Raw genomic sequence first — 26,788 nt, forward strand, 5'->3', positions numbered from 1 at the left:
CTAAATCCTTTTTTGGCCAGTGGACTAACACTACACCCCCCCTCCCCTCTAATTCAAAGGGAGAGGTCATTTTCTAGTAAATCCCGTAAAGGTGTGTGTTATAAGGCCTAAAAATAGTAGTAGAACGATAAGGTGCTCTATATATTTATATTTCCTATTGAATAGAACAATAGGGAAGAAATTTTTTTTTTTTTTTTTTGATAACCGTACCTGGAATATCTGAAATTTCTATCAAACGCTTTGTTTGGCTCAAACTGACACAAATAAAAAAAAATATAATTATAATAAATCAACCTGTAAAGAATGACTTCTTCCTTTGTTTAATAGTATAGATTGTTCTTAACCTTTACCTTGTACCTATAGAAAACATTATTATTATAATTATATTTTTTTTTAATTTTTGTCAGTTTGAGCCAAACAAAGCGTTTGATAGAAATTTCGTATTTTTTTTAGATAATCCAGGTACGGTTATCAAAAAAAAAAAAAAAATTTCCCTATTGTTCTATTCAATAGGGAATACATATATCTAGAGCACCTTATCGTTCTACTACTATTTTTAGGCCTTATAACACACACCTTTACGGGATTTACTAGAAAATGACCTCTCCCTTTTTGTGATGCTATTGAATGTGCTGAGTTTGTTCAGTTCAAAACTAGATACCAAATCCTTCATTTATGGCCAACTTCAATTCTACTACAAATGTTAAAAGGGGAGGGGGGGGGGGGCGAAAGTGACACTTTTTGAAACCAAAACTAAAAGTCAACAAAGGAACTCAACTAAAAAAAGAGTTACAGGTCTGAGATTTTGCATGGCAGTTGCTTTATAGGGGTACAATATGGAACTGTGAAGAAACGGCGGCGCAACCGCCGAAAACCGCCGTTTCTTGCCGATTTTTTTTTGCCTTTTCTCGGCGGTTTTCGGCAATTGCACCGCCGTTTCTTCACAGTTCCATATTGTACCCCTAAAAAGCAACTGCCATGCAAAATCTCAGACCTGTAACTCTTTTTTTAGTTGAGTTCCTTTGACTTTTAGTTTTGGTTTCAAAAAGTGTCACTTTCGCCCCCCCCCCCCCCACTTTTTATGTGGAAAATGAAATAAAAATGGGACAATTTTCAATTGATGATTTCCTTAAAATCAAGAATACAGGGATAGAGCAATGGAAGATATATTAACCTTTCCAACAAAATATCAAATAATCTTTTTTGCTGAGATAGAAAACCCAAATTTAACCTTTAATGAAGTACGGATGCTATTTCATCATCTATTTAACTATCACGGAGTCCCTGCGCTAAGCAGATTTTATTGTTTCGTAATTTCAATTGAGAAATTTAAATATTAAATAGTTTAGATTGATTTTATAGGGACACCCCCTGCAAAATCTTTAAAAAACACCCTACTTCGGGCCATGTTTTAATGTCCTTGGTTTCAAAATAATGTTAATTCTTCTCATTTCACATTCAAAAATAGCTTTTTTACTCCCCTCAAGAGTATTTAGAGGGGTTAATTAGCGCCACTATTTAATTTTCACCCCTGGAGTAAATATTTGTTAGGTATAAAAGACCTTTTTTTTTCTTCATATTCCTCTCCCTCCCTGGTATTTGATGAAGTTTTCCGCACTTTCGCTTTTTTGCCCTTAAGCCCTGAGGCTAACTAGTGGTATTATTAGGAGCGCAGCTACTCAATACATAGGATAAGTCCATATTTCCGACCTCTACTTGTATTTACTTGCATTTTAAAAGAAAGGTTTTTTTCTCATTTTTCTACTTTACCATTATACTAGAAAAGAAGCGTATCGGAGAAACTCTGGCTTTAATTCTCTCTTGTTCTTGTTATTCTGCGTTACTTTTGAAGATAATTGTCCTTGTTCCAATATGCTTACGGCTAACATTGTTTTATAAATTCACGAAGTTTAAGTAAAAACAAATAAAAGAGTAATATAGGCTTTGATTACAGAAAATACCAAAGTACACGTTAAGCTGTTGATTCAATATAGGGATAGTATCAAAGGGCCCTGTATTTAAAGTGGAAGGTTAGGGGCTTAAAACCTTTACAAATATCCTAAAACCATCCCTTGACCTCTAAGAAACGTCCCAATATGGATACCTTACTCTTTTATGTAAATGTTTTAGAATTTATGTTGCTTATCATATCCTCTTTTTATATATTCACTGAACATCTGCTTTATAACTTACTATGTCCGATTGTCCACAATGATTTTTGTACTTCGCTACTTATGGTCATCCTTGTTTTAATGAAATATTTATTTTTTAGTTTTATTCATTTTATGGTAGATACGTACATGGGAAAATAATGAGAATTACCGAAAACCAGCTTAACCTATTGGTTCTCTTTTAAAGTGAAGCTTTTCATAGGACCAGGAAAGGTTTATAACTATTGTGGGTTATTGAACTGCCACCCACCTAAGAGGAATTTCCCTAGAAAAAAAATTATCTTCAGTTTAGAACTAAAATGCAAAGTGGAGGGCCAACCCCCCCTCCCTCCTTCCATTAAATGCCCCTAGAGGCCTCTAGGGGGCGTAGCCGCTAATAGCATTATAGAGTATCAACTGCATATCTAAAAACACAGTAAAAGCCATTATAAGATAGTCAAAACTACAACTTTCAGAAACATTGATTTATACCTATCATTTGATGTATTTTTTTATGGGCTATTTATTTAAACATTTTAACATGAATTTTAAACAATTTCGCGCCTAACAAATCTGGGAAATATTATATTTAAATTGTATATTAGATTAAGGAAGTATATTAGTAAGATAATATCAACCTATCAAGTTAAAAATTTTGTATCGGCGCTGCTCTATCGAGGGATCTTAAGAGATAAGACACTGTAAGATAAATTATTAAACGTCCCCAATGCAATGGTAATAAAAACAAACTTCTGTTAATTCTAGTTTGAAACCAACCAACCATAATCTAATGAATTACCCAAAACTTTGAATGTAATTAACCTAACGATAAGATCTACGGATGGACGCACGTACAGACCATAACTATAGAAAAGCTTCGCTATTCAAAAGTAAACTTCTCTATAATAATAAACGGACGAACAGATCAAAATTATAGAAAAGCTTCGCTATTAAATAGTAAACTACTCTATAATGATAAATGGCTGATCTTTTTAACAATGACAACAACTGGCCCATGTGCCAAAATTTTCATATGGCACAATCCACTTTTTATAATGTGGAGTACCTACTAGGATCTCTGTGTGTCTATCTGCAGGATCTCGCTAACCGCTAAACCGATATGGTTCTCCTTAAAACTTAGCTTCTCATAGGTCTTGGGACGGTTTATCAAATTTTGGGTGGAGGGTAACACCACCCTCTCAAGAGAAATCGCCCTTAGTTAAAAATTACCCCCCTCCGAAAAAGAGGCCTCTAGGGGCGTAGCCGCTAGTTCTTATAATAGAGGTGGGGGATAAGAGGCTATTTTCTTCTTTGGTGATAACTTGCAACTTTAAAAGGAAGGAATTGCGTAGAAAACAGCAGATAAAAAAGACTAAAAAATGCTTTGTCTAAAAATAAAAGTTTTTTATAAATAATTCATGTTTAATATTGCAATTTTTCTGTTTAATTATAAAGAACTTAACCCCTTCTTGGAAGTACCTCTTTGGCTATTCTATTTTGTTGACTGAGTTGTTAAAATATCTAAAAACAATATTTGCCATTGTCTGATAGTCTTAAGGTTGCAAATAAATAAGCAGGTATCCAGGGATATTCCATTCGAGGGAAAACTAATTTTTCTGACCTTTTTTGAATTCCTAAGTAAGTAATCAGTATATAAGTAATAGGACGTCTTAATTGTTTGTCTTTCTGGGTGTAGCTAGAATATCGTTAACCGCTTGACCGATATGATTCTCCTTTATAGAGAAGCTTCATATATGTCCAGGGTAGTTTATAACTAATATGGGAGGGTGACATTATCTCCTCCCTTCCATAGGAATCCGCCCTTAAAAAAATACCGCCAATATTATAAATCAATGCTTTTAATTGAAATAGCATAGGTTTTCTTCGGTTGCCGTATCACTGTTTTGTTGCGAATAAATTAGCACAGGAGGCAGCTGGGTAATGTTTTAATTAACCTTCTAAAATTAGAACAATATTTATTATGAAGTTTTTAATTGTGCACAATTAGGCTTATTGGACAAGGGTTTACTATTGTTTGGTTGTTTGTTGGTTAGGTGTTACTTTTTTTTAAACCTTTTGACACCGCTTAAATTTTAGAAAATTATATTAAAAGAATTAAACATTCAGTAATCATATGCAAAAGATTTTTTAAGGAGTGCAAAATGGCAAAAAATGTAGGTAGATATTTTGTGCAAAACACTATTTGCAGAATTAATAAAATCATGCCGATGCATAATAAGCTAAAAAATATGGGTTAAACTAATATTTTCATTATATATTAAATTTTTGTTTTGATTAGAAAAAACCTTATATTAATGTTATATGATTTTAACATTAGAGTAGAACACTAAAGGGAGAGAGAGTTAAATAACTGTATCTCCCTATCGCAACCACCTTGTGCAACCTCTCTATTGGGTCATAGAAAATCAACCAATAGTGTCGCTTATATTAACACAGCCAAGTAGCAGAAAATAGTTTAGAAGCAGACGAAAGAGGTCTTTGAAAAAGGAAGGGAGGTAGTTGTCTGTATATACAATACATCTATCCTATAGATATGTTATTTTAACGAACCCATCAATTCAATTTAAGTTAACAACTCCCTGTCCAAGAATTTACTATTTTTGTATGATTAACGAATGGCTGATTTTTAATCCAAGAATCTTAATTTGATAGTTATGTAATACTGAAAACTGGTATTATTAAATTGTCCTACATTACAGCCATTAACAATGACATCAATTTTAATGGTAAGGGGAATGCTTTGGCATATTTACAGGTGTAACAAACAATAATATAAATGCAGGGAAATAAAAGATTTGTTGTCTGTTGGGAGGGAGGGGACATTGGGCTGTTTGTTACACTAGTCCCCAAAGTTTTATGATTATTGTTTTTCGTTGGCTTAACAGCTTTGTGGACTTTATTTAATTTTATTGGTTGGTTCAGTAAGTTGAGTGTCTAAACATTTAAACACTAAATGTAATCTACATAGGGTGTTCTTTTTGTTTATGTGTCATTGGGGATGTACATCAATTTATCGAACATTGTCTTATCCCTTTAGATTATTTTAATTCGCCTTAAAGGTTTCCTAATTTTGCGACATTGAAGGAACACCATGGTATTTTTTGTCCACCAAAAACTCGCGTGACATTGTGTAGTGAACTTTTACATAATACTCACAACTTAACTTTTATATAATTTCACATGTTTTTAAGAGGAACAGATACTTTATAAGTAAGCCGTGACTATCAGCTATAACCAAAGAGTAAGGAGTCATTGGACTGTAATTTATACTGGTACCCAAGGTTTTATAATAACGTTATCTTATTTGTTAGCATTAAAACTTTAAGTACTTATATTGAATTCTAATTGGTTTGTTTCAAAACTGTTCAATCAATAATTCTAATCTACTTAAGAGGTAATTTGGTTTATCATTATTGGGGATTTACTTCTGATTAAATATGTATCTCTTACATGATTTAAAGTTGATTAAAATTGTAGAATACGCCATTAAATTGTGTTCATAAGTTTTACCATTTTTAGCAGAGCTAAGTCTTAAATATTTGTCTCTTTCAATTATTTGAGCTTTAATGGTTTTTAATAGCACAAATATTGAACAATTAGAATATACATATTTATCTTTTCTGTTACTAAGATTAACAAAATCTTCCCTAAAAAGCTTTTCAGGCCAAAATCATCATTTATTGTTGTAATTTGGCATTTGAATGGCTCTAAAAAGCAAGTTGTTTCAAACAACAAATCACCTTTAAGCTTAAAATATCATTCTTTATTAAAATAAATCTATTTAAGGTTTAGGTAACAAGGATGACAACATTCATAAATGATGTTTTAATTGAAAAAGAAATATGCATAAAATTACAAGATTCAAATTAATCTAATTGACTAAAATTCCATTCGAAATTTACTCTAAAAGTTCCTAGAATGCATTGAAACCTCTCCCACCCCCCTTAATTATTAGCTAGATAGGCACTTTGTGGAAAACCTCCTTTTTTTCTCCATTGTGCTATGCTGTTATAGAGTAGCATCTTCTATATAATAAGGAGTGTACGTGAATCGTAGGCGGCTTAAACTCTAAATTTGATCCAATCAATTCTTAAATTTTTACTCTTTAAAAAACAAAATATTTTGAGATATTTTAACTTCATGCTGATCTGGGTTATTATAGCACCTAAAAATCATTTTCTAAAAATATTTTGACAATTTAAAAAATACTTTTTTTGTGGGTGTGCAGGAAAGAGTGGGGTAAAAGGTTATTTATCCCCCCCCCCCCCTTTAAAACACATCATTTTTTTAATATATACATATTACCATTACCCCCCTCAAACCTTTAAAATGCCTCATTTTACCCCCCCCCCTTCCCCCACAAAAATATAAAGCTTGGACGTCCCTTGTCAACATCCCTCTAAAACCTAACCCTTTCTCTTTTCAACCCTTTAAGGTTGTCACCTAGTTAGAAACCTGTATAGTGCATGCAACTACCCTCAATTTTTAAATGAACATATACCTAGTAGGTGGCATCTTATCTTAGACTTTTTTTCTTGGTAGATGAGTCATTAATCCTTTCTACCTATCCGGTCCTTCAACTCAAAATAGCCGCGAACCTATGCCAAGATATTCTGATAAATAGTTATCTAGCTAGTTGCGGTTTTAATAAGACAAACAGACATCCAACTACTTTAGATATTTATGTTTGATAATTTAATGTTTTTAGGCTGCACTAAAGTCAACAATTTTGATGTAAAATAATCAAATAAGGATGATTAATTATCATTTTATGAAGCAAAAACTTATCATTGTTTTTGCCTCAACAAGTACAATTTTTTAAACAACAGAAAAAATTAACATTCAACTATAATACAGTTTGCCAAAAAAAGAATAGTAAACTGTGCTTAATTAATATCTTAAAATAACTCAATGATTTGCTCATTAAATATAGTAAAGCAAATGTGATGTTAAATTTATCGGCCTATTCTTACCCCTTTAGATTCTGATATAGAGTAATATTCCTTTTAAACAAGGAAACTAGAAGAACATACTTTAGTTGTAGAGTAGCTGCACTATTATAAAGTACAACGAGGTGACAAAAAATATTCTTGTTAATAATCATACAAAAGTTAATATTTCATTTTAAGCATATCATTATATGAAAATTATATTTCATCTGTGGAATAATTCTCTAATTTTCTATAACAATGACAATTTCAAAATAAAATGAACATTTTATTTTATCCAAAAAAAAATACTTAGAATTGTAATATAAAAAGACCAACCTCAAAAGATAAAAATAAATTTTTATATTATTAAAGTTAAAAAAATACACCAATAGAATTTTAGCTTTTTTTTAACTAAATCTTATATAAGACTTCAAAGCAAATTTTGCACACAAAAAATATCGCTCAGTGTTTTCTAGTGTTCCGATGAAAGAGACAAAATCCATTTTTTAAAGTGTTTATTCAATTTTACTAAAAAATGGCTATAAAATATTCAAAGTGTTAAACTACCACTTTTTCTCTCTTTTACTCAAGGATAGAAGCCAACAACCTTAATTGTGCTAAAATGAGAGTTCCTTAAAAAGCACACCGATCTTTTTCCATAAATATATATCTTTAATATAAAATATTCTTTTACAGAAGAGATCTAAAGAAATAAGACAATGGCCGATAAAATTATGTACATTCCCATTGAGGATACACAAAATTGCCCCTTCTGTAGATTACAATTAGTGGTTAAAACGATTGGACACTCAACTTAATGAATAAAAAATTAATAAAGTTGTTAAGCTAACGAATAAGAAAAATATATTATCAAACTTTGGGGACTAGTGCAATAAATTCCTGTATCTCTGCTTTTACAGACTTTTTTTAACACTGCAATCTTTGTCTAGATGTCATATTCGATGTTTTGTGCGAACACGACCGACATTTTTTGCGGCTCATCCTCAGCGATTGGGCGTGAAAATTGATTGCTAAAATCTTTGCAAAAAAGGACCGGGGTTGCATCTTATGGTCCCGTAAAATTGCTAATAAAATGTTGGAAATTTAAAGGTTCTTTTAATTTTCTTAAATAATATCTCGATGGAAACTCGAACAATAAATGTATAAGTATAGTTTTATAATCCAGTCAATTACCTGGCCCCAGTGTAGGGAACCCTTTTCGTCTGCTAACAAATTGCTTTCTGTTCTTTTTTTTTAGGGACTCGGCTGTTTTTATATTTCTGACGCTATTAGCTGATTTCAAAGACCCAATGCAAGGCCGATACAGGGTAGAGTTTTATTTAGCTGGTGCTCCCTCTATTCTTTAATTTTATACCTAACTCGAACTACCGAGAAGCAATCTTTTATTAGTTTTTGACGTTTTTTTTAATTTGCTAATTTGTATGATTACCAAAATATTGCTTATAACTTAGTTAGTGGGCGGTGACTTTGAAAGAAATTTTTAAGGATTTTCTTACAATGAAGCAAACATAAAAACTTGCAATTTTTTAAAGTGTTAAACAAGGATTACAACATACATGAAATGTAAAACTCTAAGGCACTAATAAAAAACGAGGTCAATTATATCCACTTTATCACAGCAACAACAAACAGGCTATTTAACTACATTTTTATTACATAAGGCAGATAAAGTCAATAAATCACTTTTTAGCCAATTTGTGACGAGATTATCTTTACAGACTGGATTTTGTTGCTACGCTTTTAATTTCACTTAAAAAAAATATATATTTACCTACACTTTATGAAAACACTGTTAAAAAATAGATAAATATCAGGGTTAAAGGTATAGGTCACTTATAGAAATATTTCAATTGTTTGAAATTATGTTATTATATTAGTTTTCAAAATATTTTAATAGTTTTGTTGACAGTGAGCCTCAAACCGTTGCTTCTCAGTTGTAAAGACACAACATATAGTTAAGAAGACCCCAAAAAATGCACAGCTTACGCAAACTCGTGATAAATACAATTTTTTTGTAATTTGCTGACATTTTGTTTAGTGGGTTTTATTATAGACTAATTGCAGGATGTGCGACAGAGAGGCCCCATTAAAGATATTGGAAACACATCCATCAAATTTCTTACATTGACCCCTCCCTACACCACTATAGAAACATATATAGTAAGATTACAAAGCAAGAAAAAAATATCTTTTGTTCTTTCCTTCACGCATCATTAACTTTTCAAAGCTTTTTAAACAAGGATGACAACATCATAAGTTGTGAAGCACAAAATAATCGTGGTTTGACCAAATTAAAAGCATATTTTTAATGGGCACAAAAAGAGAAAGGGAAGGTCATAAAATAAGAAAATAGAATGTCAGACTATAACGATAACTTACGAGAAAAAAAATAACTTCTTGAGACCAACAGACAAAGTAAGTTGTATACTGGATACAATATTGAAATGGGTTTCCTAATAAAAAGATTTGCAAACAATCCTAAACATCCGCCGAGAAAACCACTCTTTCCAAATGGCGTCTCGAACGAACGGACTAAGTATAGAGTATCTTTGTTTATAAAAAGAACTAACATAAAGACGATTAGGTTACATGTAGATTTAGAATTGTAATGAAAAATTTGTAGTATGCTTTTTTTATTTTGGCTTTTAACCCGTTTTAATTAATTTCATTTTCAACTAGCAATAACTGCACCTCTAGATTCGATCAAAGGGTACTGTATTGATTCCAGTTTTAAACTTTAAAATTATTGATCCCCATTTGGCTTGAACAAAGGTGGCATGGATGTCTCGTTATCCATGTATTAAGAGGATTATCAAAAACTCCTCAGAAAGCTAAAATTATCATAATGGAGTTATTGCAATTGTTGTATACTGTTAAAATCAATAATGAATTTAAACAAAAACGAAAATTGTAAAAAAATCTTTTAAAATATTTTTAAAATTCATCTGATTGTTTTGTAAAAATGTTATTACCTAGTATCTTTCGGAAGGTTGCAAAATCATGAAACTTGAAGAAAAAAAAGTAGTAAGCTTTACAATGAATTAGATTAATGATTTGAAACAATATTTATTTAGAAACTAGGACTTGCAAATAGATTTTCTTGAATTGTCATATCTTTGCATGCCTGTAAAGAATGGACAATTTGCATAATTGATTAATCTGTTCTCGTGATTTTGAAACTTATAAAAACATCCACAAAATAATAGGACCAGACACACTTTTCTAGCCTTCTTGCATACAACTTATCCTTTGATATAGCTTATTAATAGAATCTGTTTTCCAGTATGGCTACAAAACTGGTTCAAACCATATAATTTTTCATTTCATTATCCTCGAAAAGCTGTCTAAAATAAGATGCGATGAATAAGCTTTTAAATTATCATTTTAGAAACAAAGTACCTTTTTTTTCTCAGATGATTAATTTAAAAAAAAGAATTCCATATATATACATTATTAAATGTTAATTGTCATTAAATTCAACTTAATATGATAATTAAATCATTAACTTTTATATACCTTTGATTTTAGAAGGAAAGGGAAAAGAAATTGGAGGTTGGACCGGGAGGGGGGGAGGTGTAGTTTTTGTGTAGGGTGTAAACTTGTAAGTTGAATCCACAAGAGGGTTGACAACGCCCTCCCCCCCCCCTAAAAAAAAAAATATCGATCATAACATTTGCTAATACGAAGAAAAGTAACACGTAAACCCCGAACCACTTCATTATGCAATCTACATTTTCCTTGATATTTTGTCTACGGTAGTTCATAAGTGTACAGCTTTACAGTACATTGTTTCTATTTGTTAAAGCAACACGTATGATAAAAGAAAAAGATTCTTTTTAAAGTAAAATGCTTATATTTCAATCAAAATCTATATTTTTTTTATTTTTTACCGATCCACATCATTATGCAAATCAAAAGAAAATCAATGAGAAAACGTTTGTTTTGCACATTTCTCCAATTTTAAGAAATGATTCTGATAAAATAGCAATATTTTAAGGGATTTATGCAATAATTATAATGAAAAACAGTTTTAGGTAGATTTTAATGATTTTTCTAAATAAGAAATAATTGAAAAAAAGAAATTCTATCCCTATCACTTTAGAGGACAGCTGCTGACCCCCAGTCTTATGGATGAAGCTAAATACATGTTAAAGATAAAAATTACCCTGAAAAGTATACAAAAATGTTTTTTGATGTGTTAAAAAAATCCATTTTAAAATCTTGATTTTGAGGATGATGGCTTTTAAGATGCTCTTACTGGTGGTGAAGGTGAGCTAAATGTTATCTAAGTACATGACCATTACAACAACTTGTCTATTAACCTATGTACCATTTTTTGTAGTCATAGCAGCCTCCAGTGGAGCCTCTCGACATGAAATATAACCATTATCTAAAAACTACATTATTTACTTTATGAATTTTAGTAATTTAAATTGCAATTTTTTTCTTTTTTAATATTGCTTGGCTGGAGGCTGCTATGACTACAAAAATTGGACCATAGTTCAATATATAAGTTTTCTTCAAGGGCATGCACTTTGATAACATTTAGCTCACCATCACCACCAGTAAGAGCATCTTAAAGGCCATCATCCTCAAAATCCAGATTTTAAATGGATTTTTTTAACACATCAAAAAACATTTTTGTATACTTTTCAGGCAAATTTATATTTTTTACATGTATTTAGCTTCATCCATAAGACTGGGGGTCGGCAGCTGTCCTCTAAAGTGATAGGGATAGAATTTCTTTTTTTCAATTATTTCTTATTTAGAAAAATCAATAAAATCTACCTTAAACTGTTTTTCATAATAATTAATGCATAAATCCCTTAAAAAATTGTTATTTTATCAGAATTATTTTTTAAAAGTGGAGAAAAGGGCAAAACAAACGTTTTCTCATTGATTTTCTTTTGATTTGCATAATGAAGTGGATCGGTAAAAATACAAAAATATAGATTTTGATTGAAATATAAGCATTTTACTTTAAACAGAATCTTTTTCTTTTATCATACGTGTTGCTTTAACAAATAGAAACAATGTACTGTAAAGCTGTACACTTATGGTCTACCGTAGACAAAATATCCAGGAAAATGTAGATTGCATAATGAAGTGGTTCGGGGTTTATAAGTAACCAACTAAGTTCAAGAGACAAGGTATACTTTTTTACGTTTTTTAAGGTCCTTGTGTGTAAATGAATTAACCATAATAATTAAACATGCAATTTTTTAATTAATTCTAAAACAACACGGCTTAGATTATAAGTATAATATTGTCATAAGAGGCATAACAATAGAAAGTTGTTTACATTTTGTTAGAAAATTTTTTTTTCTCGTATTCATTCGAATCCGGTGGATAGGAACCGGTTCTCATAAATACGAAAAAACTATGTCTAGCATCGTATTATATCCAGCTTTCTACTAATATAAAATGTACATTCATAAGATTAAAACCAGTTTTTTTAGCCCCGAGGTGCCGAAGGCACGGGCTAAAAAACATAATTCATGATTGTACATTCTATATCCGCGGAAAGCCGTTTATAATACGATGAAAGAAATAACTATTATAATAAGTATAAAGACTTTTTACTATTGTCAGTTTTACTATTGTTACCTAAGATTATGAAAATGATATAATAAATTGTTAGGTAATGAATAGGTATTGGTTTTGCAATTTTAAAAATTTGTTAGCATGTGAATGTATTAATATTTTCATTAGAAAGCTTATTTCATCATAATCCTTTTGAAGACTTTTTTAAAATCCGCCAATAAACAAGTAATTTTACGACAGACCAGCTTTTGTTATTTAGTTGCTGCGCTCGAAGTAAACATTTTTTTTAATATAGCAAAAAACTTAATTTCTATTATATCTGAATATATGTATGAGTATGTGAATTAAAATGAATAATTAAGCGGTTGGATAAACAAACATGCAAAGAATAGTTTTACTGTTATTTCAATTCATAGACAAAAAAAGCATAATAGTACAAATGCAAATAAGAAGCCTTTTTTTGTTATTTCTGTAACACTATAATTAAAAAGGGAGGGAGAGGACTTAAGGCTGTTTATTACACAAGTCTCCAAAGTTTTGTAATTGCGCTTTTTATTCGTTGGCCTAAAAACTTTGAGGATTTTTATTGAGTTTTGATGGGTTGGTTTATTCAGTTCAGTGTCCACACATTTTAAACACTATTAAAAGGTGTATTATCAATGGGGATGTACATCAATTTATCGGCCATTGTTTTATCCCTTTAGATTTCTGATACTTAAACCATTTATATTTTTTTCTCATTTTTTATCATTTAAAACCCTTTATGAAAAGCCTTAAAATAAATAATGATAATACATTCATATATATTACGGTTTAGACTTCTTAGAAGCTATAATAAAGATTTTGAAGTATTGGACGCAACACGGAAAGACATATGCAAGTTATGTAGTATCTACGCTACAAAAATTATAAGGGGGGAGGCGGCTGTGACACTTTTTGATACCAAAACTAAAAGTCAAAGGAACTCAACTAAAAAAAAAAGTTACAGCACTGAAATTTGGTATGGCAGTTGCTCTAAAAAGGTACAATATGAAACTGTGAAGAAACGTCGACTGAACCGCCGCTATCGCCGAATTGTTTTTAGGCGGGAAACGGCGATAGCGGCGGTTTCACCAACTTTTCTTCACAGTTCCACATTGTACCTCATTAAAGCAACTGTCATTCCAAATTTCAGTGCTGTAACTCTTTTTTAAGTTGAATTCCTGTAGTTTTAGTTTCAAAAAGTGTCACAAACGCCCCCTCCCTTTTAATTAGTAGGAATGTCTATTTCAAAGCTTACCAAAATTGTCTAACAAACTTAACTGCTGAGGAGTGCCATTTATACATATTTTATCTGCAAATTAGTGTGCTAATAATTCCGCACAAATAGTTTTCAATAAGAACATTGGAACTTTATTTATTGTATGCTTAAGATTTCGTTTCATAAAAGTGTTCACAGATAAAATCAAATTGATTTAAAAGTCAACACAAAGTTATTATTGAAACATTGTCAATATGTTGATTTGGTCAAATAAGATATATTGTAAAGTTGCATATGTCAAATGATTAAAATTTTAATACATAATTAACACAAAAAAAATGCATGATAAAAATCAAGATTCTTAAAAATATTATATAATTCTAGCTCTAACCATAGAACAGAAACACTAAAAAAAATTGTCCTCATTTTATAATGTCTTAAAATACAAGTAGCAATACGTGTATAATATACCCACCCTGATAATGAATTGACTTATGCCAAAGGTCAGGAATACACTATTGCAGTCCTTTGCAACAAATAGATTGCAAAAATCTCAACGGTAAGAAGTTTTGTAGGCGGTTTTCCTCTACGTGCCTAGTAGAATACAAAAAAACCTCTGACCCTATTTTTAGATAAATTTTTTCAATTAGAGAAGAATTGTTTTTCTTTTTTTTTGGTTTACATTAGGTTAGGTTAGATTATTTTGGGTAAAGGGTGGTCATGTTGGGTTAGGGCACCACCAACAGGAGCTGGGTTAGGTTTAAAGCTAAAATACTAATCTTCCCCGTAATGTTTTATTTCCGAAAAAAGTGATTTGGGAAAGGGAATAGTGCTTGCCTGGCTCTTTGAGGGAAAGCCCTGTTTTGTAAAAATTAGGACTTACTGACAAAGGTTTTATAATTTCAGGAGTGATGAGACAGGTGCAGCTGTATTCCAAAAGTCAAGGACATTAGGAGAGAAGATCAGAGCCAAGTCATGGGTTGGAAGGAGGTAAGAAAATTTTTTCGCGCGCTTCGCACCATATATTGCACTTTTATTATCAGTTTCTTTTGAGTGTTTGCTAATTCAATGTGAAAATCAATTAGATATCCTTTTTTTTGCACAATACAATTTAGATATATGATAACATTTGACTTAAAAAAAGGATTTTCTTTACCTAGTTTCTATATAAAATAACTTTTTGATAAAATAACCTAAACTTTTTTTCAGGACTTCAGATAGCCGAGAGAACACCCCCACCCCAGACCATCTCCCCTTAAAGGATGGAGTTGGGTCAGTTACCTCCCCCCAATCAACCACCCTCCCACCCTGCCCTTCACCCCCCGTGACAACGCCCCCGTGCGAGCAGGGGGCGGGGGGCACCACAAGGATCTCAAGATTTTTCTCATTGCGCCGGTCACATGATCATTCCCGGGGCGGGGGCGACACCCCCCACATGCACTCCCTCACAGAGGAGGATGAGGACACGGGCGGAGTGTTGTTGGATGCCTGTGAGGGACCCTACCACTCGCCCCCCGCGCTACCCCCTGCACCCCTGGTGCTAGGGCCGGAGCAAGGAAAAAGAAGACTTATCATAAATAGTCTCATTCAGAGTGAAAATAATTATCTAGGAAAGTTTTGGCTTAGTTAAAAAAAAAAATAAAGCAAAAATGTATTACAATTTCTCAACCTTATGATAGGGGACTATCCACGAACGAGAGCAAGTGATTCTAAGTACCTTCCAGCATTGATCCATAGTATTTTTTTAGTAAATATGCCAGGTTTATGTTTAGTATTGTATTTGGTTAATAGACTAAAAAGTGAAGTTTCACCATGGTTTTATATGAAAAAAACTTTTAAATGTTAAGAATAATTTTGTGCAATATCATCAAATGTTTTGATGAGTTCAAACTGTTGTTTAAAAGCTTAATGCTAAAGTATATTATTTTGATTAAAAATGTATATTAAAAAAAAGGGTTGGTAACTTGTAATATTGTAAAAAGTTTAATTAATGTACTTTTGCAATTTACAGCATTTGATGCTTTTCTGCCGTGTTATTTTAATTTGTCCTTTAAACTCAACAAAGCGTTTGTTGATATTGCATCAAAAATTGCTTTACATTTCAAAGTTTTTTTTCATATAAAAACATGATGAAACCTAACTTTTTAGTCGATAAACCAAAAATTAAACATAAACTTAGTATATTCACTAAAAAAATACTATGGGTCAATGCTGGAAGGTGCTTAGAATCACTTGCTCTTATTCGTGGATAGTCCCCTTTCTAATTTCTACCACGAAGGTTATTTTTGATTTTATTGACTGCTTTTAATCTACACTTTGGCGTAATTTTACCTTAAAAACATATCAATTATAAAATACTAAGCCTAATTATCTTATCAGATTCACTTGAACGACTGTTAAAAGACTACAAGAAACCTCTAGAAGAGAGTAACCCACCTATTTTAGCTGATAACAAGGTATATTATTAAGGGGGGCGTCGGATTTGACACTTTTGCGTAAACAGGGTGCATAGGCTTTGTGTTAGGAGTTAGAGGATAGGTTATTTGGAAAAAAAGTTTACATTTGGGGTATATTTTTCTTATATTTAAAAAAATTTTTGATAGGTATCCAGGTTCAGGTGCTGCAGGCTGGAAGGTCGTTTCTGGACAGGTGTAAATGAAAAAAAAATTTGTTTGAAGAGTTAGAGATCAACTTATTAATCCAAATATGCATCTTTAGGGACGTTATGAGCATATTTGAAGAGAAAATAAAAATCAGCCTCCAGGTTCAGGTACTGCAGGCCTCCAGGTGAATTCTGGACAGGTAAAAACTGAAAATTTTTACTTTTGAAGTTAGAACAAACCTTATTAAACAAAAGTTGCTACTTTATGGATGGTATGAACTAATTTAAAGAAAAATTTGAAATCGGGCTCCAGGTTCAGGTACTGCAGGCATCCAGGTGGATCCTGGACAGGTATAAACTAAAAATTTTCACTTTTAAAGTTAGAGCAAAATTTATTTAACAAAAGTTGCTACTTTATGGATAGTATTAACTTATTTGAAGAAAAATTTGAAATCAGGCTCCAGGTTCAGGTACTGCAGGCCTCCAGGTGGATTCTGGACAGGTAAAAACTAAAAAATTTCACTTTTAAAGTTAAAGCAAAACTTATTTAACAAAAGTTGCTACTTTATGGATAGTATTAACTCAATTGAAGAAAAATTTGAAATTAGGCTCCAGGTTCAGGTACTGCAGGCCTCCAGGTGGTTCCTGGACAGGTAAAAACAAAAAATTTTCACTTTTAAAGTTAGAGCATAACTTATTTAACAAAAGTTGCTACTTTATGGATAGTATTACCTTCAGTTCAGTTCAGGCGCGTCTCTCTTTTGGACTGTGGAGTCCAGAGAATACGGCCACCCTGCTCCTCCATGAATTCCTTTTTTTGGCAAGTGCTTCAGCTTCTCCCCATGTTAATTCCAAATTAAAGAGGTCCTTTTCAGTGCTCCGCCTCCAGGTCATTTTTGGTTGTCCCCGTTTACGTTTACCAGTGGTGGGATTCCATTTTAAGCACTTTTTTGAAAACCTATTTTGTTCCATTCTAAGCACATGTCCTAGCCACCTTAGTCTTTTAAATTTCACTTCTGCTTCAATACTATTGCACTTGGTCTTAGCATACAGCTCAATGTTTGATATTTTGTTTGGCCAGAATATTTTGCAAATTCTTCTTAGGCAGCTATTGTGAAATGCATTAAGTTGATTTGTTTCAGTTTTCACAGTTCTCCAGCATTCAGCTCCATAAAGAAGAACTGATTTCATATTACTGTTGTAAAGTCTGATTTTTGTTTTCAGAGCATGTTTCTTTGAATTCCAAACGTTGTGTAGACTGTTGAAAGCAACCCTAGCCTTATCAATCCTGGTTTTAATATCAGCTTTTGAGCCATTTTCACTGCTGATAACACTCCCCAAATAGGTGAATTTGTTGCTTTGTTTCAATTGTTCACCATTTATTGTTATAGTTTGATCAGGGTTTGAAGGTATATTCATAATTTCAGTCTTCTTGACATTAACAAAGAGCCCGACTTGTCCTGCGTATTTGACTAGTCTATCTGTCTTAGCTTGTAGATGTTTAATTGTTTCTGAAATCAGTGCCAGGTCATCAGCAAAGTCCAGATCTTCTAGGTGTCCTAGTATGCCCAGCTGGAGACCACGTTTTTTTTGTCCTCTGTGGTTTTCTTCATCACCCAGTCAATGACCAATATAAATAGAATAGGTGATAAAATGCATCCCTGTCTAACTCCAGTGCTTATTTTAAAGAAATCAGATGTCTTATTGTTTCCAACTGAAACACAGGCTTGGAAGTTGTCATAAAATTTAGTTATCATAATTATCATCTTTTCGGGTATACCATAACTTCTTAGTATTTTCCAGAGTGTTTGTCTGTGTATGGAGTCAAAGGCCTTAGAGAAATCAACAAAATTTACATGGAGTGGCTTGTTAAATTCAACACATTGTTCAATAACTGTCCTAAGGGTGAAAATTTGGTCAACACAGCCTCTTCCAGCACGGAATCCAGCTTGTTCTTCTCTTAGTTTATTGTCAATTTTCTCATCAATTCTGTTTAAAATGACTTTACATAGGACCTTGCTTGGGATAGAAAGCAGCATAATTCCTCTCCAATTATCACAATTGTTCAAATCTCCCTTCTTAGGTAGTTTTATGATTATACCTTTAGACCAGTCAGTTGGTATCTTTTCTTGTCTCCAAATTTTATCGAAGAGATCAGTCAGAGTCCTAGCAGAAAGATCTATGTCTGCCTTAAGCATTTCGGCAGTTATCAAGTCAGGTCCAGGTGCTTTGTCATTCTTTAGACTATGTATAGCAGCTTTAACTTCTTGAATAGTTGGTGGTCTTGTGTCTATGTCTATTTCATGTCCTGGTTCTGGTTCTGCAGTAATTTCAGGTTCAGGTCTGTTCAACACTTCTTCAAAATGCGATTTCCACCTTTCAGCAACTTCTTTTTCTGTAGTGAGTAATTTACCATCTATAGCCTTGATAGTTTCACCACTCTTTTTGTTATATTTGCCACTTAATTGCTTGGTTATGTTGTATACTGTTTTCATGTTACCGAAGTCAGCTGCTCTCTGGGCCTTTTCAGCCATTTTGTCAATATAATCTCTCTTGTCTTTCCTTGTGCGCTTTTTGACTTCTTTGTCTTTAGCAGTATATTCAGCTCTTAAATTGCCCATGTCAGTCAAATGTTGAGCATTATGAATTTTGTTTTTAAGCTTCTTTCTCTCTTCTATTTTGTTCCATGTTTCTTCAGAGATCCAGTCCTTTTTCTCTGGTTTCTTGTGTCCTAGGATTTCCTTAGCAGTAGATTGAAAGTTTTCTTTAATTGAAGTCCATGTGATCTCAGTCTCGTCATTTAGGTCCTCTAAGACTTGAAATCTATTTCTGAGTTTTAAGACAAATTCATTCTTTATCACTGGGTCCTTTAATCTTGAAGAATCATATTGTCTACCAATCTCACTCTTTTTATCATGGCCAGTACGCTTCAGCTTTAATTTAATCTTACTGACAACTAGTTCATGGTCACTGAATATGTCGGCTCCTCTATAGCTCCTACAGTCTTGCATTGACTTGACCCATTTTCTGTTGATCATAATATGGTCAATCATGTTTCTTGTTTGTCCATCAGGTGTTGTCCAGGTATATTTGTGAATGTTTTTGTGTTGGAATAATGTACCTCCTACGACCATATCATTATTTAAACAGAATTCAAGTAAAAGTTCTCCATTTTCATTTCTTGTACCTATGCCAAAGTGTCCCATTGCATTTTCCACTCCAGTCCTGTCAGTTCCTACTTTAGCATTCATATCTCCAAGAACTAGACACATGTCATGTTTGGGAACTGAGTTTCTGATTGATTGCAGTTGATCATATAACTCTTGTTTTACTTCTTCACTTTTGTCATTTGTTGGGGCATAGCATTGGATAAGGGTCAACTTGCAGTGCCTTGATTGGAATCTAGCCTTAATTATTCTGTCTGATATAGGTTTCCAGTCTATTAGTGAATTGACATGTCGTTTTTGAATAATTATAGCAACCCCATACATATGTTGACTTTCATGACCAGAATAAAGTATTAGGTGGCCATCTTTGGTTGTGGTTTGTCCTTGTCCTGTCCATCTACATTCTGCAATTCCAAGTATTCCAATATTGTAACTTGTCATTTCTTTAACTACTTGGGCTGTTTTAGTTGACTCATACATTGTTCTAACATTCCAGGTTCCTATCTTACAGCTTTGCTTAGAACTTATTGGTCCTGTCATCAAGTTGATAGCTTCCTTTCGGATTTCACCATTATCTTTCATATTCTCAGTAAACTGAGCATCAGTTCCAACAGTTCTTGTTTCATGCACACCTCTGGCTGTGTTAAAGCCATAAGTGTTTGAGGTTTTGTGGGTGGTTTCTGTAACTGTGGGGATTTTTACAGGTAGGATAGTTAGTCCTACGCAAACCTTTCATATCCCTGGAAGGAAGGGTGACTGGTAAGGGGAGGGACGTCAATATCCCCCAGTACTTCAAGAAGTACCTCCTGCCCTTAATTACCTTAATTGAAGAAAAATTTTAAATCGGGCTCCAGGTTCAGGTACTGCAGGACTCCAGGTGGATCCTGGACAGATAAAAACTAAAAATTTTCACTTTTAAAGTTAGAGCATAACTTATTTAACAGAAGTTGCTACTTTATGGATAGTATTAACTCAATTGAAGAAAACTATGAAATCGGGCTCAAGGTTCAGGTACTGCAGGCCTCCAGGTGAATGATGGACAGGTAAAAACTGAAAATTTTTATTTTTGAAGTTAGAAAAAAACTTATTTTACAAAGTTTGCTACTTTATGGATGGTATTAACCAATTTGAAGATAAATTTGAAATCGGGCTCCAGGTTCAGGTACTGCAGGCCTCCATTTGAATTCTGGACAGGTAAAAACTGAAAATTTTTACTTTTGAAGTTAGAACAAAACTTATTTAACAAAAGTTGCTACTTTATGTATAGTATTAACTCATTTGAAGAAAAATTTGAAATCGAGCTCAAATTTCATATACTGTATGCCTGCAGGTGGATTCTGGACATGTAAAAATTAAAATATTTAACTTAAGAGTTAGAACTATATCTATTTAACAGGTAAGAAAACAAGTTGTGGAAGGATGTTGCTGAAAAAGATTAAATAGAAATAATTGGAAATTTAATGTCCTTAAGTGAACAGAAGATTAACATATGGATTAAAGAAATATAAAGTATAATATTTACAAATAATTCAACTATTTTATTGTGATAGCAACTAAGTAATGGACAGTCAGACACAGAAAATTAGCTACACGATTGATAAATATGATTTTTGTTTATCAGCCAAATTTTTATATACATTTAGAAATTATTACATTTCCTGACAATTTGCATTTGATGGAAAATATTAACCCATTCTAAATTATCTGAAAGAAGAGAGATCAAAAAGTGTATTCCAAAGTAAAAAATTTATTAGATGCTATAGAAGCTTTAGAATCTTTACTATATAATTTTAAACAAGCTTGTTTATTTTTTATTTAGTTAATACCAAACTCAAAAAGCAATTTTTAAAAATAAGTTTTGCTCTAATTATAAAGTAATTAACTACGTTTATTATTAAACTAACCAGAATCCAATTGGAGGCCTAAGCACCTTAACCTTGAGCCCGAAATTTAAATTATTTAATACTAACCACAAAGTAGCAACTTTTGTTTTAACTTCAAAGGTATTATTTTTAGTTTTTACCTGTCAAGACTCCACCTGGGGACCCGCAGTACCAGAACCGGGAGCCTGATTTCAAATTTATCTTCAAATTGGTTAATACTATCCATAAAGTAGCAACTATTGTTAGATAAGTTAGGCTCTAAAGAGGACTATCCACGAACAAGAGCACGTGATTCTAAGTACCTTCCAGCATTGATCCTGAGTATTTTCTTTCAGAATATAATAGGTCACTATCAATTATTAATATATTGACGAGAAAATTTATGTTTCACCACTTCCAAGTTGAAGAAAAGTAAAAAAATGTCCACCACTTTTCCTTAAATTCTATCAAACGTTTTGTTGAGTTCGGGGTGTCTTTAATTGTCCATGTTGTCAAATGATAAAAATTAAAAAAAGTCAAAAGCACATTTAATATATCTCATATGTATGTATAAATTAATGCTAATATGGATTAATTTACAATCTATATAACACGAGTATTCGCATATGTATCATCAAATATCCATTTTATTAAAAGAATTTGCTTCATAAAAGTTTTCAAAATCAATTAAAATACCTAAAAAAAACATGGTGAAACATAAACTTTCTCGTCAATATATTATTAATATATGGTGTCCTATTATATTCTGAAAGAAAATACTTAGGATCAATGCTGGAAGGTACTTAGAATTATGTGCTCTCGTTCATGGATAGTCCTCTTTAAAAGTGAAAATTTTTAGATTTTACCTGTCCAGGATCCACCTGGAGGCCTGCAGTACCTGAACCTGGAGCCTAATTTCAAATTTATCTTCAAATAAATCAATACTATCCATAAAGTAGCAAACTTTGTAAAACAAGTTTTGTTCTAACTTCAAAAATAAAAATTTTCAGTTTTTACCTGTCCAGGATCCACCTGGAGGCCTGCAGTACCTGAGCCTGGAGCCCGATTTCAAATTTTTCTTCAATTAAGTTAATACTATCCATAAAGTAGCAACTTCTGTTAAATAAGTTATGCTCTAACTTTAAAAGTTAAAATTTTTAGTTTTTACCTGTCCAGGATCCACCTGGAGTCCTGCAGTACCTGAACCTGCAGCCTGATTTCAAATTTATCTTCAAATAGATTAATACTATCCATAAAGTAGCAAACTTTAAAAAACAAGTTTTGTTCTAACTTAAAAAATAAAAATTTTCAGTTTTTACCTGTCCAGGATCCACCTGGATGCCTGCAGTACCTGAACCTGGAGCCCGATTTCAAATTTTTCTTTAAATTAGTTCATACCATCCATAAAGTAGCAACTTTTGTTTAATAAGGTTTGTTCTAACTTCAAAAGTAAAAATTTTCAGTTTTTACCTGTCCAGAATTCACCTGGAGGCCTGCAGTACCTGAACCTGGAGGCTGATTTTTATTTTCTCTTCAAATATGCTCATAACGTCCCTAAAGATGCATATTTGGATTAATAAGTTGATCTCTAACTCTTCAAACAATTTTTTTTTTCATTTATACCTGTCCAGAAACGACCTTCCAGCCTGCAGCACCTGAACCTGGATACCTATCAAAAATTTTTTTAAATATAAGAAAAATATACCCCAAATGTAAACTTTTTTCCCAAATAACCTATCCTCTAACTCCTAACACAAAGCCTATGCACCCTGTTTACGCAAAAGTGTCAGATCCGACGCCCCCCTTTTGATACAATTTTAGCTTGATGTTTTAACTATAATTTGTCTAAAATGTTGGTTTAATTAATGCGCTACTTAAGGACATAATTGACCTTGTTTTTATACAAATCATTTTTTCTAATTCTGACAAATATGACAATTGCATGTTAATTTTTATTTACAATCTATTATTTTATTTGCAGGTTTCGATGATTTTTTACAAGCTTCCAGAAATTTTACAGTGTCATGCCATGTTTAGGTAAATATTATATAATTTTAAAGGCGTAGTTGCTCTATCGAACTTTTTTATCCTTATCCTTATAATAAAGAAATAGGAACTCTGTCTGTTTGTACCGAAAGATCTTGCTAATCGCTGAACCGATATTGTTCTCCTTTACAGGGGAAATTCTCAGGTCCTGGAAAGGTTTTTAACTATTTTGTGGGATGGTACCACCAAGAGAAATTGCTCCTAACAAAAAATTACCTATCCCCCCCCCCCAAAAAAAAAAATAATTATGACTTATCAGCACTAAACCCCCCTCTCCCTATTTGTACAATAAACCGAAAATAGAGGTTTTGATATTTTTTCCTTTGACTTACCCTGCGAGGCATATACCTGCGGTGCTCTAACCCTGTGGGGGCTACCCAGTAATTGTATAACCTAACCTGACCTAAGATATTAAACAAACAAATGAAAACCTACCCCACATGTAACAATCACAAAAATCTGCTGTTATCTTCACCTCTCTACTAATGATACTAAACTATAATTCATTCTCTCGTATTCATTCGAAACCGATAAATATCCGGTGGATTAGAACCGGTTCACAGCCATACTGAAAAGGCAAGTATAGCATCATATTAGAGACAATTTTCCACGAATATTAAAACAAAAATCATAAGATAAGTTTCAATCTCATGATTCTTCATTTTAATATCCGCGGAAAGCTGTCCATAATACGAAATAACTATTTTTCAACTTTTAGGATTGAGTTAGCTGACGTAGCTCGGAAATGGGATCAGGATGAACGGATAGGGGATGCATTCGTCGCATCATTTTCCAAATCTATAGGTTACGTTAGATTGGGTCTTAGTTACCATTAAAGATATTGTGATGGATAATTGGAAAGAGGGGACATTGCATTGTAAATTATACCGATACCTAAAAATCTAAAGTACGGTTTCTCATTTGTTGGGCAAAAAACTTGAGAACTTTTTTAAAAATATTTTTTGGTTGGTACAGAGTACATACTAGCAGTAATTTGATTTTTGCTTAAGTGATCATTAATTTATATCAAAACTCAACTAATGTTTGCTTGACGCAGTCCTCGAGGCGTATTCTGACTTCATCAACAACTTTACTGACGCAATGGAGGTCGCAAAAACCGAGTCCAAACGGAAATCCGCTTTCGCAGATTTTCTGAAGGTGAGAACGAAATTGAAATTATCTCGTAAAAAATCATGGAATATTGACGTTCTATAGATTTTAATAAAGAATGATGTTGACAATTTATTCATCTACAATCTACATCTATTTATCTCCCCCATTCTTGACTAGACCAGTTTCTTAAAGATTTTTCAAGAATAGAATTTCTCAATTTATGTTTTGAAATAAAAGGCAACAAATTCAATCAAACATTTAGGTAAAAGCTTACCTTCCTAAAGGATATATCAATTATATTTATCTTTCAGATGTACTTTTCGACTTAAAAGTTAATGATTTTTAATTTAATCAACTTAATGTTTTAGGTGAAGCAAATAACAGCCCACGACCGACTCAACTTCTACGGGTTAATTGTGAAACCAATACAAAGATTTCCACAGTTTATACTTCTACTTCAAGATCTATTGAAGGTAAGTTGTGCTAGTTTTTAGTAACAATGCTAATATTTGGGTTTCTCATGGTGATTAGCTGGCAGGATTTATAAAACAAACTAGTGACCACGACCCTTGCATCTACCCAGCCAGAAAGTAGCGTCACTATCGCGCTACTATAGCGCACGATATCGTGTAGCAATCGAGCACGAGTTCTTACGATATCGCTAAATAGTCGTCCAATGCACATCGACGATATGTTACGATAAATGGTCGAAAAGGTACTTAGAGCTGCACGATACACCCACGAAATCGTCAGCGATATCGTAAGGCTCGTAAGCGATATCGTGCCAAAATCGTGAATAAAAAGTACATTTTAAAAATATTTAACATCGTGTAGTTTAATGTAAGGAAAAGGGTCCATGATACAATCAATTTCATATTGATCAAAATTTGTACATTTCATACAGAGAAAGAGAGAGAGAAAGGGTCGCAATATCTATGTGAATATTGTGTTCTCAATAATTGTAAGGGGTGATATTGCAACTGTTATCATTACAACTAGAATAGAGAGGAAGATGTGTCATACTGAATATTGGTTATTTTAAGTTCCATTAAGACATTTTTGTACTTTTATTGTTGTTTAAAATGAAAATGCTTTCAACAATTTTTTTTTTTAATAATAGATTATTAACATATTATGATATTATGTCATACCAGTTTTGAATTTATTTTGGTTGATAACAAAAAAATTCAAATTGTCTACATAAAGTAATGGGAATACCTAGCGGCAATTTTATAAACTATATTTATCACACAATGATTTTGATTATAAGTTGGTTGTGTGTCTGTTTGTAAGTGTGTGTTGACACACATAAAATGCTATTGTTTACGATTTCTTAGGCAAATCGTGGTTGCCGCGATTTTTACTACAAAATCGAATTAATCCCTAGCGATTTTTTTCGATTTTTGCTGTAAAATCGTAAATAAGATTTTCGCGATAAAATACTACATATCGGATGCGAGTTTCCTTACGACGTTTCTAGCTGGGTAGGGGCTCTGTATTTGAAGGGGCTAGAAAAATAGCTTAAAACCAACCCAAGACTTTTATCTAGAAACAAAAAACCTTAAACCATCATCGGAACTATGTGAAGCTTACCTAAAATAGTGAACCTAATGGATTCGGTGTTTTTTTAAATCTTTTGCTTTGGACAATAAAAACCTTGCTACAATCCATTTTTGCCTATTAATCAAACTAATGATTATTTTAAGGAAACACCCCCTGGTCATTCCGACCGTATGGCGCTGCAGCTAGCACTCACCACCCTCGAGTCTTTGGCGGAGATGTTGAATGAGCGCAAACGTGAGGCAGAACAAATTGCGGCATTTCGCGCCAAAATGCGCCAGGTACAGTTTTCGCGCCATTTTTATTCCATACTTAATTTTACTAAACAGCATCACTAAAATGGCCAAAATTATTTAGTCCTACTTAGTGTATAATGCAAAAACTTAGGTGCTTTTCCTCAAAGGGCGAATATAGGTTGGATATGATATGAGCTTATATCAAAGGTGCAAGTATATACATTATGAATAACTCAAGCAAATAAAGATATTCCATTGGATAAGGCCGTTATAGCTAAAAACCTAGCCAATTGGG

The 26,788-nt window shown here is 32.5% G+C and overlaps 1 protein-coding gene across 8 annotated transcripts in view; it reads left to right on the forward strand.

The window, feature by feature from the left end:
* Positions 1-26,788, forward strand: part of LOC145329033 (rho guanine nucleotide exchange factor 10-like) — a 216,333-nt gene that overhangs the window by 153,984 nt on the left and 35,561 nt on the right. For all 8 annotated transcript variants that reach the window (XM_080173043.1, XM_080173040.1, XM_080173042.1 and 5 more), the window contains 8 exons: positions 14,814-14,897; positions 15,117-15,515; positions 16,285-16,363; positions 23,520-23,575; positions 24,303-24,388; positions 24,642-24,742; positions 25,066-25,170; positions 26,404-26,538. In XM_080173043.1, coding sequence (XP_080029169.1) covers positions 14,814-14,897; positions 15,117-15,515; positions 16,285-16,363; positions 23,520-23,575; positions 24,303-24,388; positions 24,642-24,742; positions 25,066-25,170; positions 26,404-26,538 — 1,045 coding nt within the window. The remainder of the gene's footprint in view (positions 1-14,813; positions 14,898-15,116; positions 15,516-16,284; positions 16,364-23,519; positions 23,576-24,302; positions 24,389-24,641; positions 24,743-25,065; positions 25,171-26,403; positions 26,539-26,788) is intronic.

The sequence above is a fragment of the Acartia tonsa genome, chromosome 9, assembly GCF_053477335.1.
Source record: "Acartia tonsa isolate MP-2025a chromosome 9, ASM5347733v1, whole genome shotgun sequence".
NCBI classification, from domain to species: Eukaryota; Metazoa; Arthropoda; class Copepoda; order Calanoida; family Acartiidae; genus Acartia; species Acartia tonsa.